The sequence below is a fragment of the Megalobrama amblycephala genome, linkage group LG11 (genome assembly GCF_018812025.1).
Source record: "Megalobrama amblycephala isolate DHTTF-2021 linkage group LG11, ASM1881202v1, whole genome shotgun sequence".
In the NCBI taxonomy this organism is placed as follows: Eukaryota; Metazoa; Chordata; class Actinopteri; order Cypriniformes; family Xenocyprididae; genus Megalobrama; species Megalobrama amblycephala.
Genome location: NC_063054.1, coordinates 36,033,215 through 36,045,436, shown reverse-complemented (window position 1 = coordinate 36,045,436; position 12,222 = coordinate 36,033,215). Strand labels below are relative to the sequence as shown.

General features: G+C 35.2%; 1 protein-coding gene across 1 annotated transcript in view; it reads left to right on the top strand.

Moving 5' to 3' along the window:
• The window catches only part of LOC125278525 (protein eva-1 homolog A), a 38,926-nt gene that overhangs the window by 1,596 nt on the left and 25,108 nt on the right, over positions 1-12,222 (top strand). Inside the window, exons 2-4 of the mRNA XM_048207772.1 lie at positions 297-420; positions 2,202-2,354; positions 10,012-10,155. Coding sequence (XP_048063729.1) covers positions 300-420; positions 2,202-2,354; positions 10,012-10,155 — 418 coding nt within the window. The 5' untranslated portion in view covers positions 297-299. The remainder of the gene's footprint in view (positions 1-296; positions 421-2,201; positions 2,355-10,011; positions 10,156-12,222) is intronic.

Genomic DNA, 12,222 nt, shown 5'->3' with positions numbered 1-12,222 from the left:
TGTATTTTGTTTTTGTGCATTTAAATGTGTTGCGACACACAACGTGGCAGTAGCTGGTTTGAACTGCCGCTTCTGTGACAGCCCACGCACCCGTGATTTACGGTTGCACGCTTGGTGAAACCACATGCTATAAACACACACATGTATAGCACTGTGCGCTGGAGTAAAATTTTTTATGCCCAGAGAGAAGGAATCTTCTGTGGGGGAAAACGAAAGGCGTGGAATGTATTTACCTGAATGAAAACATGCCATTCAAAGAGCTGTCTGTGTGTCTGTGTCTGTCTGTCTGGCTGCAGAAGATGTTGGATGAATGTGAGGACAGGCGGAGATGTCAGGTTCTTGTCAACAGTCGTTTGTTTGGGACGGACCCCTGCCCGACCGTCAGCAAATACCTCAGTGTGCAGTACAAGTGCAGGCCGAGTGAGTTTCTCACACACACACACACACACACACACACACACACACACACACACACACACACACACACACACACACACACACACACATTTACTTGGCTATCTAAATGAGAAAATGTATAGACTTATATTTTTATATGCGGCTAGGTATATAAATACTATAACCTAACTCTAACCCAGTGGTTCCCAACCTTTTTTCCAGGAGATCCCGATTTTAACATTCAAAATCTTAAAAAAAAAAGCTTATTTTCGATTAAAGGTGCCCTAGAATTAAAAATTGAATTTACCTTGGCATAGTTGAATAACAAGAGTTCAGTACATGGAAATGACATACAGTGAGTTTCAAACTCCATTGTTTCCTCTTTCTTATGTAAATCTCATTTGTTTAAAAGACCTCCGAAGAACAGGCGAATCTCAACATAACACGTAACAGTCGGGATCATTAATATGTATGACCCCAATATTTGCATATGCCAGCCCATGTTCAAGGCATTAGACAAGGGCAGCCAGTATTAACGTCTGGATCTGTGCACAGCTGAATCATCAGACTAGGTAAGCAAGCAAGACAACAGTGAAAAATGGCAGATGGAGCAATAATAACTGACATGATCCATGATATCATGATATTTTTAGTGATATTTGTAAATTGTCTTTCTAAATGTTTAGTTAGCATGTTGCTAATGTACTGTTAAATGTGGTTAAAGTTACTATCGTTTACTACTGTATTCACGGAGACAAGAGCGTCGCTATTTTCATTATTAAACACTTGCAGTCTGTATAATGCATAAACACAACTTCATTCTTTATAAATCTCTCCAACAGTGTAGCATTAGCCGTTAGCGACGGAGCATAGCCCCAAACTCATTCAGAATCAAATGTAAACATCCAAATAAATACCATACTTACGCGATTAGACATGCTGCATGACGAACACTTTGTAAAGATCCATTTTGAGGGTTATATTAGCTGTGTGAACTTTGTTTATGCAATGATAGAATCGAGAGCTCGGGAGGGGGGCAGAGAGCGCAAGCAATTAAAGGGGCCGCAGCCTGAATCGGCACATTTCTAATTATGCCCCAAAACAGGCAGTTAAAAAAATTGATTTAAAAAAATCTATGGGGTATTTTGAGCTGAAACTTCACAAACACATACAGGGGACACCTTAGACTTATATTACATCTTGTAAAAAAACGTTCGATGGCACCTTTAAGGTACATGTATACGCACGCACGCACACGTCCACTATATGACTGCATCTCTCCTCTATTGGCTGCTTTCAGCAGGTTTTTGTGTTCTGTTAGCTGAGCAGAGAGAAATCTGTCCGCTTTCTGTCCTTTTTCTCATGCAGGTCTGACAAATAAACCCCTGTACCTCAGTTACAGGTCACTGTGTCTGTTAAAGCTCCACAGATATAGACACACACTGAGTTGAGTTGAATAATCACACTATTGTCTGCTGTAGAGCTGCTTATAGCTGAATTAAATTCTTTGTATAACTGATGAACTTTACACAGTTATTGAACTGAACTGAATCAACACTGAACTGACTTGAGCTGAATAACGACACTATTAGGGGCTTTCGTAAATTTCAAAATATACTCAAATAGAACAAATTTTAAATTTTAATAATATTTTATTGTTTTCTACTGAAAAGTAGTGCATTTGATCAAAATACACGAAAAACTGTTATTTTGTGAAATAACTGTTTTCTATTTTAATATATTTTAAAAGTAAATTGGTTTGTGTATGTCGTTTCATGATGACTGTGTGTGTGTTCTCTCTCCAGATGAGTATAAGAGTAAAGTGGTGTGTGAAGGGGAGCGGTTGCGCTTGGGCTGTAAGACGGGGATGCAAATCGTGGTTTATTCCGCCATGTTTGGCCGCACGCAGCAGGGCACGCTGGAGTGTCCTCCACACCACCGGAGAGCGCCGTCTGTCGGTGAGAGCTCAGACTCATTTCTCATTTTCACCAGATTCAACTGTGAATCAATGAAAGTTTTGTTTTCAAATCCTTGTGAATTCTGAGCATATTAGTGTTCCTTTAAATCAAGAACACTATATATATTAGTTGTTATTTTAGTTTTATTATAGTTGTATTTTGAATTAGCTTTTTTATATTTTTAGTTTTCATGTTAAATATTTTTGTTTATTGTTTTTAGTAATTTTATGTGTTTTTGTCATTTTATTACTTTTTTGCTTATTTATATATTGCTATTTGTTTCATTTATTTTTATTTCAGTTTTAGTTAATTTTAGTTTATTACTTTAATACTTATTTTAGTTTTTTGCTAAGGCAAAATTTCTTATTTTCATTTAGTAAATGTTTTTAATAGATTTAGTTAATGATAATACATAAAATATATATATATATATATATATATATATATATATATATACACAAACCCGATTCCAAAAAAGTTGGGACACTGTACAAATTGTGAATAAAAACAGAATGCAATGATGTGGAAGTTTCAAATTTCAATATTTTATTCAGAATACAACATAGATGACATCAAATGTTTAAACTGAGAAAATGTATCATTTTAAGGGATTTTAAATGTCATGGCATCAACACATCTCAAAAAAGTTGGGACAAGGCCATGTTTACCACTGTGTGGCATCCCCTCTTCTTTTTATAACAGTCTGCAAACGTCTGGGGACTGAGGAGACAAGTTGCTCAAGTTTAGGAATAGGAATGTTGTCCCATTCTTGTCTAATACAGGCTTCTAGTTGCTCAACTGTCTTAGGTCTTTGTCGCATCTTCCTCTTTATGATGCGCCAAATGTTTTCTATGGGTGAAAGATCTGGACTGCAGGCTGGCCATTTCAGTACCTGGATCCTTCTTCTACGCAACCATGATGTTGTAATTGATGCAGTATGTGGTCCAGCATTGTCATGTTGGAAAATGCAAGGTCTTCCCTGAAAGAGACGACGTCTGGATGGGAGCATATGTTGTTCTAGAACTTGGATATACCTTTCAGCATTGATGGTGCCTTTCCAGATGTGTAAGCTGCCCATGCCACACGCACTCATGCAACCCCATACCATCAGAGATGCAGGCTTCTGAACTGAGCGCTGATAACAACTTGGGTTGTCCTTGTCCTCTTTAGTCCGGATGACATGGCGTCCCCGTTTTCCAAAAAGAACTTAAAATTTTGATTCGTCTGACCACAGAACAGTTTTCCACTTTGCCACAGTCCATTTTAAATGAGCCTTGGCCCAGAGAAAACGCCTGCGCTTCTGGATCATGTTTAGAAATGGCTTATTTTTTGACCTATAGAGTTTTAGCCGGCAACGGCGAATGGCACGGTGGATTGTGTTCACCGACAATGTTTTCTGGAAGTATTCCTGAGCCCATGTTGTGATTTCCATTACAGTAGCATTCCTGTATGTGATGCAGTGCCGTCTAAGGTCCCGAAGATCACGGGTGTCCAGTATGGTTTTCCGGCCTTGACCCTTACGCACAGAGATTGTTCCAGATTCTCTGAATCTTTGGATGATATTATGCACTGTAGATGATGATAACTTCAAACTCTTTGCAATTTTTCTCTGAGAAACTCCTTTCTGATATTGCTCCACTATTTTTCGCCGCAGCATTGGGGGAATTGGTGATCCTCTGCCCATCTTGACTTCTGAGAGACACTGCCACTCTGAGAGGCTCTTTTTATACCCAATCATGTTGCCAATTGACCTAATAAGTTGCAAATTGGTCCTCCAGCTGTTCCTTATATGTACATTTAACTTTTCCGGCCTCTTATTGCTACCTGTCCCAACTTTTTTGGAATGTGTAGCTCTCATGAAATCCAAAATGAGCCAATATTTGGCATGACATTTCAAAATGTCTCACTTTCAACATTTGATATGTTATCTATATTCTATTGTGAATAAAATATAAGTTTATGAGATTTTTAAATTATTGCATTCCTTTTTTATTCACAATTTGTACAGTGTCCCAACTTTTTTGGAATCGGGTTTGTGTGTGTGTATATATATATATATATATATATATATATATTTAAATATATATATATATATATACCTCTTATGCAATTAACTACCTCTTATGCAATTAACTACCTCTTATGCAATTACCTACAGTAAACATCTACACAAACACACATACACACACAGATCCTACAACACCTGTGCAAATGTGAATGACATCACATCATCTCAGGTGTTTGGCTTCACTGCTTCATTTCTCCTGTTTCTACATGTTTGTGTTTGTATCTGTGCGTGTGGAATATGATGCTGTCAGTCCGTCTCATTGTTATTGTTCCAGCATCAAAGAATCAAACTGTGTCGTTTTGTGCCTGTTCTGGGGAAGTGCTCCGCCAGGAACATGCTTGAATTCAAGGAAACTTCTCGGATGTGTGGGAGGAAATTCAGTTAGAACGTCACTCTCTTTTTGTCTTGAGTATCAGCTTATCTCATCTCCTCTTACACTCCTGGAGGGTGTGTGTGTGTGTGGGGGGGGGGGGGGGGCAAAGTTATTGGGACAAAATGTCAACATGCCAACATTTTTTGGTCCACATATGAGGAAAACAGCTTATAAATCATACCAAGTGATGTTTTTTTGAAAATGTAGAAATGCAGAAAGTTTTCTGTGATGAGTAGGGTTAGTGTTAGGGGATAGAATATAAGTTTGTACAGTATAAAAATCATTATGTCTATGGAAGTCCCCATAAAACATGGAAACCTGTGTATGTGTGTGTGGGTGGGTGTGGGCGAGAGAGAACAACACCCTCTTAACCAGTGCTTGACTAATCACTCTGACACCACACTCAATGACGAGGTTAATGGGGTCTGTTTTTCTCTCTGGACTTCCTGTCAGGTAAAGACTGAAAGTGTTTCACCAGAAGCGGCTCAAGAACCTCCATCTGTAGAGTTAAAGGTCATTAAAGCCATTAAAACTGAATCAATCAGAACTTAAAGACTGTTAGACCTTAAACACATTTGATTTTGCATAAGACAGAATATTCAGCAGCAGGATTTGATTTTTATCCATCAGAATTTGGTTGGATTGTGAAAATTTATAGTGTTGGATAATATTATTTTTCAACGAGAAAAGCCGGATTCCACCAAAGGATCTTTATGCACACAATAATAATCTTTTACATTGTAATATTTTAATTTTTAATATTTGGCATGTTTGTGTGCTGTTGTGCATCCCTGTGTGTGTAAAATGAAGAGTGTACGCGCGTTGTGCACCCGCATATAGGTGCATATTACTAACACACTCTTTAAATAACAAAAAAATATTGCGTCATTGACTTTAGACCATGTTTCAGTTGGTCAATGGTGCATTCGTTTTCAGTTGCCTCAAAATAGCAACATGCCAACAATGCACCTGAACACACCTCAATTTCAGACCAGCACGCCCATGGGCGCACAAATGGGCGCAAATGCATTTGCTATTTAAACAATGTGGCGCAGGATGTGAAAATGATTGCACCGGGTGTATTATAGGGCCCTAAATGTTTCAGTCCTTAATTTTGAGCACTTTAATTTAAATTCCTTACAAATTAACTATGAATATAGAAGTTAAAGAAACTAATTATACCTATTATGCTATTAATTATGATCTCCATCTCCATTTAGACATGTAATTAATGTGATCTGCTAATGCATCCTAAATTTCAAAGCTTTTGAACAGTAGTGTATCTAGCACTTACTCACGGAAGAATAAAACACATGGCCTCCATGGGCTTCTGTACAGTTCCCACACCCCATATTTCCCCCACACAGAGCTGTAAACTCAGATTCGAGCGTGTGTGATGAAGGACTGAAAGTGACCCCGGGGTTTTTCTCTCAGGTGGATCCAGTTTCTGTATGTGCTCAACCAGAACTAGAGCTCTAGAGAAGAACCGTTAGATCCGTGCAGATCCAGGTTTGTCATAAGCGACATCGTCAGTGTGAGACAGGTGATGCGTCCCAGCAGCCCAATAAATAGTTTACTCAAATTTAACTTTGACAACACTGGCTGGTTATGCCATTCATAAATCAGATCTCTATCAGCGAGCAGGTCTCTGTTTACTAACACGATTCTGTGACCTTCGACCTCTGACATTTGTTGAAGCCATTAGTCCTGAGGTGACGACGTGTCTCCGGTCTTCAGATCTTCAGTGAGTGATGGTTATGTCAAGTCTTTGTGCTTTGTGTTAATGGATTTGTATAAATGGGCTGTCACTCTCGGTGTGGGTGTTCTGTGTCACTTCTGGTTCTGGTGTAATTCTGACCCATGTGGACTCTTTCTTAACGCTTAACTAGTGGACAGATGCATTTTTAACCATTGACGGGCTGTACATGCTTAAAAATAAAGGTTCTTTATTGGTATTGATAGTTCCATGAAGAACTTTAAACATTCATAGAACCTTTACATTCCAAAAAGTTTTTAATTGTGGAAAAGTTTTTTTAAATGTTCTTTACAATTTAGAAAAAAAAATGTTCTTTTTTAGAACTGTTCACGGTTCTTTGGGGAACTAAAAATGGTTTTCTATTGCAACCCCCCTTTTGTAAGTATAGATGATGACCTTTGACCTCACAATTTTGTGTTACTGTTCTCTTTATATGGCATTGTGTTTGTAAAAAAAAAAAAATATATATATATATATATATATATATATATATATGCCTAATTGCTATTTATTCCAGGTGATCCAGGTTGAAATATGAAATAATTATAATAATAAATTTGTAAAATAATTTGTTGAATTATTTTTTAGTAGTATTTTCTCATTCTAATTTATTCTAAAAAAGATAATGAAAAGATTACAAATGACATTAAAACAAAAAAAAATATTTAAAAATTATAATATAATTTGGGTTTATATATATATATATATATATATATATATATATATATATATATATATATATATATAAATTAATATTAATATATTTAATAGAAGGCTGTTATTTTAATTTATAGTTTTTATATTTTGAATTAGCTTGAATTTTTTTATTTTAATTAGTTTAATTTATAGTAATTTTGTTCTGCTTTGTAATTTTTATTAGATTTTTAAATATTTTTTTGTCTTATTTTGTTTATATTTTTTTGTTTTATTTTATTTTATCATTTTAGTGCTTCAACTTATTTCACATTTTTAAAGTAAGTTTTAGTTAACAATAACAACACTGATTATAGGAGTAGTAATGTTGTTCATCCCCCGTATATGACGGCTATGATATTTTCCACTTTCTGGTGATCTACAGTAGCAGTCTGTTGGTGTTAGCCGTCCATTCATTGACCGTCTGATTGATATTACTCTCTGGAAAGCACCTTCTCAATCTGGCCAGCTCTAATCTGATTGGCTAACTGAAGTTCCTGAAATAAAAGCATTATTAGTTCACTAGGAAATGAAGTTGTGTGAGCAAGATACAGCAAATGCTTTTGAGGATCAAATAACCTGCAGATTGTCAGCTTAGTGACATCAGATCTCTGAAACATATTCAGACGATTGAAACAAGAAGAAAAGCAGCACTGACAAATAATGAATACAGACAAAAATAGGGTGAGTCTTTGAAGTACTTTCACGAAATGATATAATTATAGGGCATTTTTAAAGGTGTTTAAAGCCAAGTTTGTCTCAAATGAACACGCTGTATGTTTTTGTGAGCATTTTGCCATCTGCAGTTCTGACCGGCGGCTGCAGTTTCATCCTCCCCCGCAGAATCAAGCGGTAAAGACACATAATGATGGGCGGACGACAAGCCCAAACATGAACACACACACACACACACACTGCTATCTGTTAAATGCCTGTGTGCTTGTGTAGTAAAACTGTTTGATGTTCTTCACTGTGTGGCTTTATTGTTCTGTGTGTGTGGAAGTAAAACACATTCATATAGTTTTGTATTTATTCAGAGCTGTGACGGTACCTTCAGGAGTGTTTATTCATACCAAGGTTATATAAAAATGTTTTTTATTAATAAATGTTAACCGAAATAAAATGAAATATAAAAAAAAAAAAAAAAAATCAGATATTTGCCAAGAAATGTTTCTCATTTTCATTTAGTTTTGCTTGATGTATGAAATAAAAATGAACTGACATTAATTTTTCATTCATTCATACCAAAACTATATAGACATAAACTAGCCTAATAAAAATGACTAAAACTTGAGAAAAATTAGAATAAAAATGCAAAAAATAAAAATAACTAATTCAGACTGTTAATAATAATGATACTAAAGTAACTTATTCATATAATATACAGGCAAAATTTGTTCTAGAAGTGACAAATCCATCAGCTGGGTACATTCAGGGGCATCTCCAATTGGAAATTGTGAATTTCAAAAAATTTGGCTATAAAATTATATAAATTGTAAAAATGATTAATAAAGCAAATACTGTGTTTTCAGTCATTATACTGTAATTCGTTAAGTCGAATAGTGTTTCTCAACTGGTGTCCAGTCAATATGTTTTTTCTGAATCGAGACTTTTATTTTGAAAGACGTGCGTGAAAGCGGTTGACTCTTCTGTCAGACGCAGTTTAAGTCAAGAGTGCCTGAGAAAAACGCATTGCTGATTCAGTATCAGCGGCCAGAAGAGATGTTGTCAGGCTATATGTCTGTCATTAATTTAATGTTGTTTTCGTAACTTGTTACGAAATAAAAAGTCTCTGACCTCAGAAAAATGAACTTCCCAGTCCTGTCAGACGTTATTGTGCTCGTAGCGCGCGCTCTTAAATTGTTAGTTCACCCAAAAATAATGTCATTAATTACTCACCCTCATGCCGTTCCACACCCGTAAGACCTTCGTTCACCTTCAGAACGCAAATTAAGATATTTTTGTTGAAATCCGATGGCTCAGTGGGCCCTCAATAGCCAGCAATGACATTTCCTCTCTCAAGATCCATTAATGTACTAAAAACATATTTAAATCAGTTCATGTGAGTACAGTGGTTCAATATTAATATTATAAAGCGACGAGAATATTTTTGGTGCGCCAAAAAAACTAAATAATGAGTTATATAGTGATGGCCGATTTCAAAACACTGCTTCAGGAAGCTTCGGAGCGTTATGAATCAGCGTGTCGAATCATGATTCGGATCGCGTGTCAAATCACGTGACTTTGGCGCTCCGAACAGCTGATTCGACATGCTGATTCATTATGCTCCGAAGCTTACTGAATTTTTTGTTTTTAAATGACTGTGGTGGCTCATACCAACACATAACTTTATTGTATTGACAAAAAGTAGCTATTTAATGGGACTGCTATTTAATATCTATTTAATATCTTTAATTACCTTATACTATTTTAGGAATTAGGTCAAATTTCTAAAAAGAGCCTAAAAGTCTCAGCCTAATGACCATGGGAAAATGTGGGTTAAACCAGGTGAGAACCTCTATTCAATCTACACCATTCTTATATATATATTTCCTCTGATTTCAGGGAAAATGTTTAGGGGTAGGGAAAGGAGTTAGGAATATGTTTTTGGCCAGGAATGTTGTTCCAGGATCAACTAAAGATGTTAATCCAGGAACATGTCTTGCTTTGCAAAATCACAGTGACCAATTGGCTTTATCTATATAAACAATAAGTCTATGGTATGTGTTTATTTTGAGATCTCACCTGATCTGTCATGTGATTCCAGACTGCTCGTCAGATGTGGCTCTGCAGGTGATGACATCACGTTGCCAGGGGAAACGCTCCTGTGTGGTCCGTGCCTCTACACAAGAGTTTGGAGACCCCTGTTACCGTGGCACCCGCAAATACCTCAGCGTGATCCACACCTGCGGTGAGTTACACTTCTGAACACACACAGCTGGAGATGAATGCAGCTTGATGCACCGTTATTAACTAGACTACAGTGATAAACGGGCCACTCTATGTTATTAGTTGCAAACCATGTCTCAGCTGTCATAATTAAAAAAGTTATTAGTGACGGAGATATTTTTATAACTTAACTAACGATTGGGAATTAGAAGAGAAAATATTTCAAACTTATAATAATGCTTTTGTGTTGTTTTTAATGATTTATTTTTTTGCTAAAATAATAGAAAACACTGAAAATATTGTTTACTTGTATCTTAAAAATAAGTATATATTTTTAACAAGTTATATGCTATATAATAAATATTAATTTAAACAATTATAAAATTCCTTACCTTTTAATTAGAATAGAAAAATATTGTTGTCTTATATTATAAAATATTTATTATACATTTTGTTATAAATAAGACTTAAAATAAATAGTATACATTTTTATATTAAAATATATTATGTATTATACATTTATTATATATTTATTATCTATTTAATTATAAATATTAAATAAAATAAATAGTATACATTTTTTTATATTAAAAATATAATACATTTTAATATTAAAGTATTAAAGCAGCGTTATTTCTGTTAAATTTCCAGCAAATTATAAAGACAATAAAGAAACAATAATTTGTATAATCTGCCCTAAATTTTTAAAATGTCATTCATTCACGTTCTGATTTTCAATGCATTCAAATATATACAGGAATAAAATAGTAAAATGTAGTTGAATGTCGCACTTAATGTATCTCATATCTCATTTTCTCAGCTGGTTTGTTACAGTTACAGTGGCATGAAAAAGTATGTGAACCCCTTGCAGAATCTGTGAAAATGAGAATTATTTTAATAAAATAAGAGGGATAATAAAAAATGCATGTTATTTTTTATTTAGTACTGTCCTGAGTAAGATATTTTACATAAAAGATGTTTGCATTTAGTTCACAAAGACAAAACAATAGCTGAATTTATTAAAATAACCCCATTCATAAGCATGTGAACCATTGATTCTCAATACTGTATGTGGTTACCTGATGATCCACGACTGTTTTTATGTTTTGTGATGGTTGTTCATGAGTCTCTTGTTTGTCCTGAGCAGTTAAACTGAGCTCTGTTCTTCAGAAAAATCCTCCAGCTCCTGCAGATTCATCAGTTTTCAAGCATTTTTGCATATTTGAACCCTTATTTTGAGATCCATCTTTTCACACTGAGGACAACTGAGGGACTCAAACTCAACTATTAAAAAAGGTTCAAACATTCACTGATGCTCCAGAAGGAAACACGATGCATTAAGAGTCGGGGGGTGAAAACTTTTGAACAAGATGTCACAATTTTTCTTATTTTGTTTAAATATCATTGTTTTTCATTTAGTACTGCCCTTCGGAACCAACAGAAGATACCTGCATGTTTCCCGGCAGAAAAATTAAGTAAAATTTACCTTGATATTTGAATTCAAAAGTTTTCACCCCTCGGCTCTTAATGCATCATGTTTCCTTCTGGAGCATCAGTGAATGTTTGAACCTTCTTTAATAGTTGTGTTTGAGTCCCTCAGTTGTCCTCAGTGTGAAAAGATGAATCTCAAAATAAGGGTTCAAATATGCAAAAATGCTTGAAAACTGATGAATCTGCAGGAGCTGGAGGATTTTTCTGAAGAACAGAGCTCAGTTTAACTGCTCAGGACAAACAAGAGACTCATGAACAACCATCACAAAACATAAAAACAGTCGTGGATCATCAGGTAACCACACACAGTATTGAGAATCAATGGTTCACATACTTATGAATGGGGTTATTTTAATAAATTCAGCTATTGTTTTGTCTTGTGAACTAAATGCAAACATCTTTTATGTAAAATATCTTACTCAGGACAGTACTAAACAAAAAATAACATGCATTTTTTATTATCCCTCTTATTTTATTAATATAATTCTCATTGTCACAGATTCTGCAAGGGGTTCACATACTTTTTCATGCCACTGTATCTTTGAATCACCTTGGAATATATTTACCCTGTTCATTAGTACTTGAATATGGTATCAGC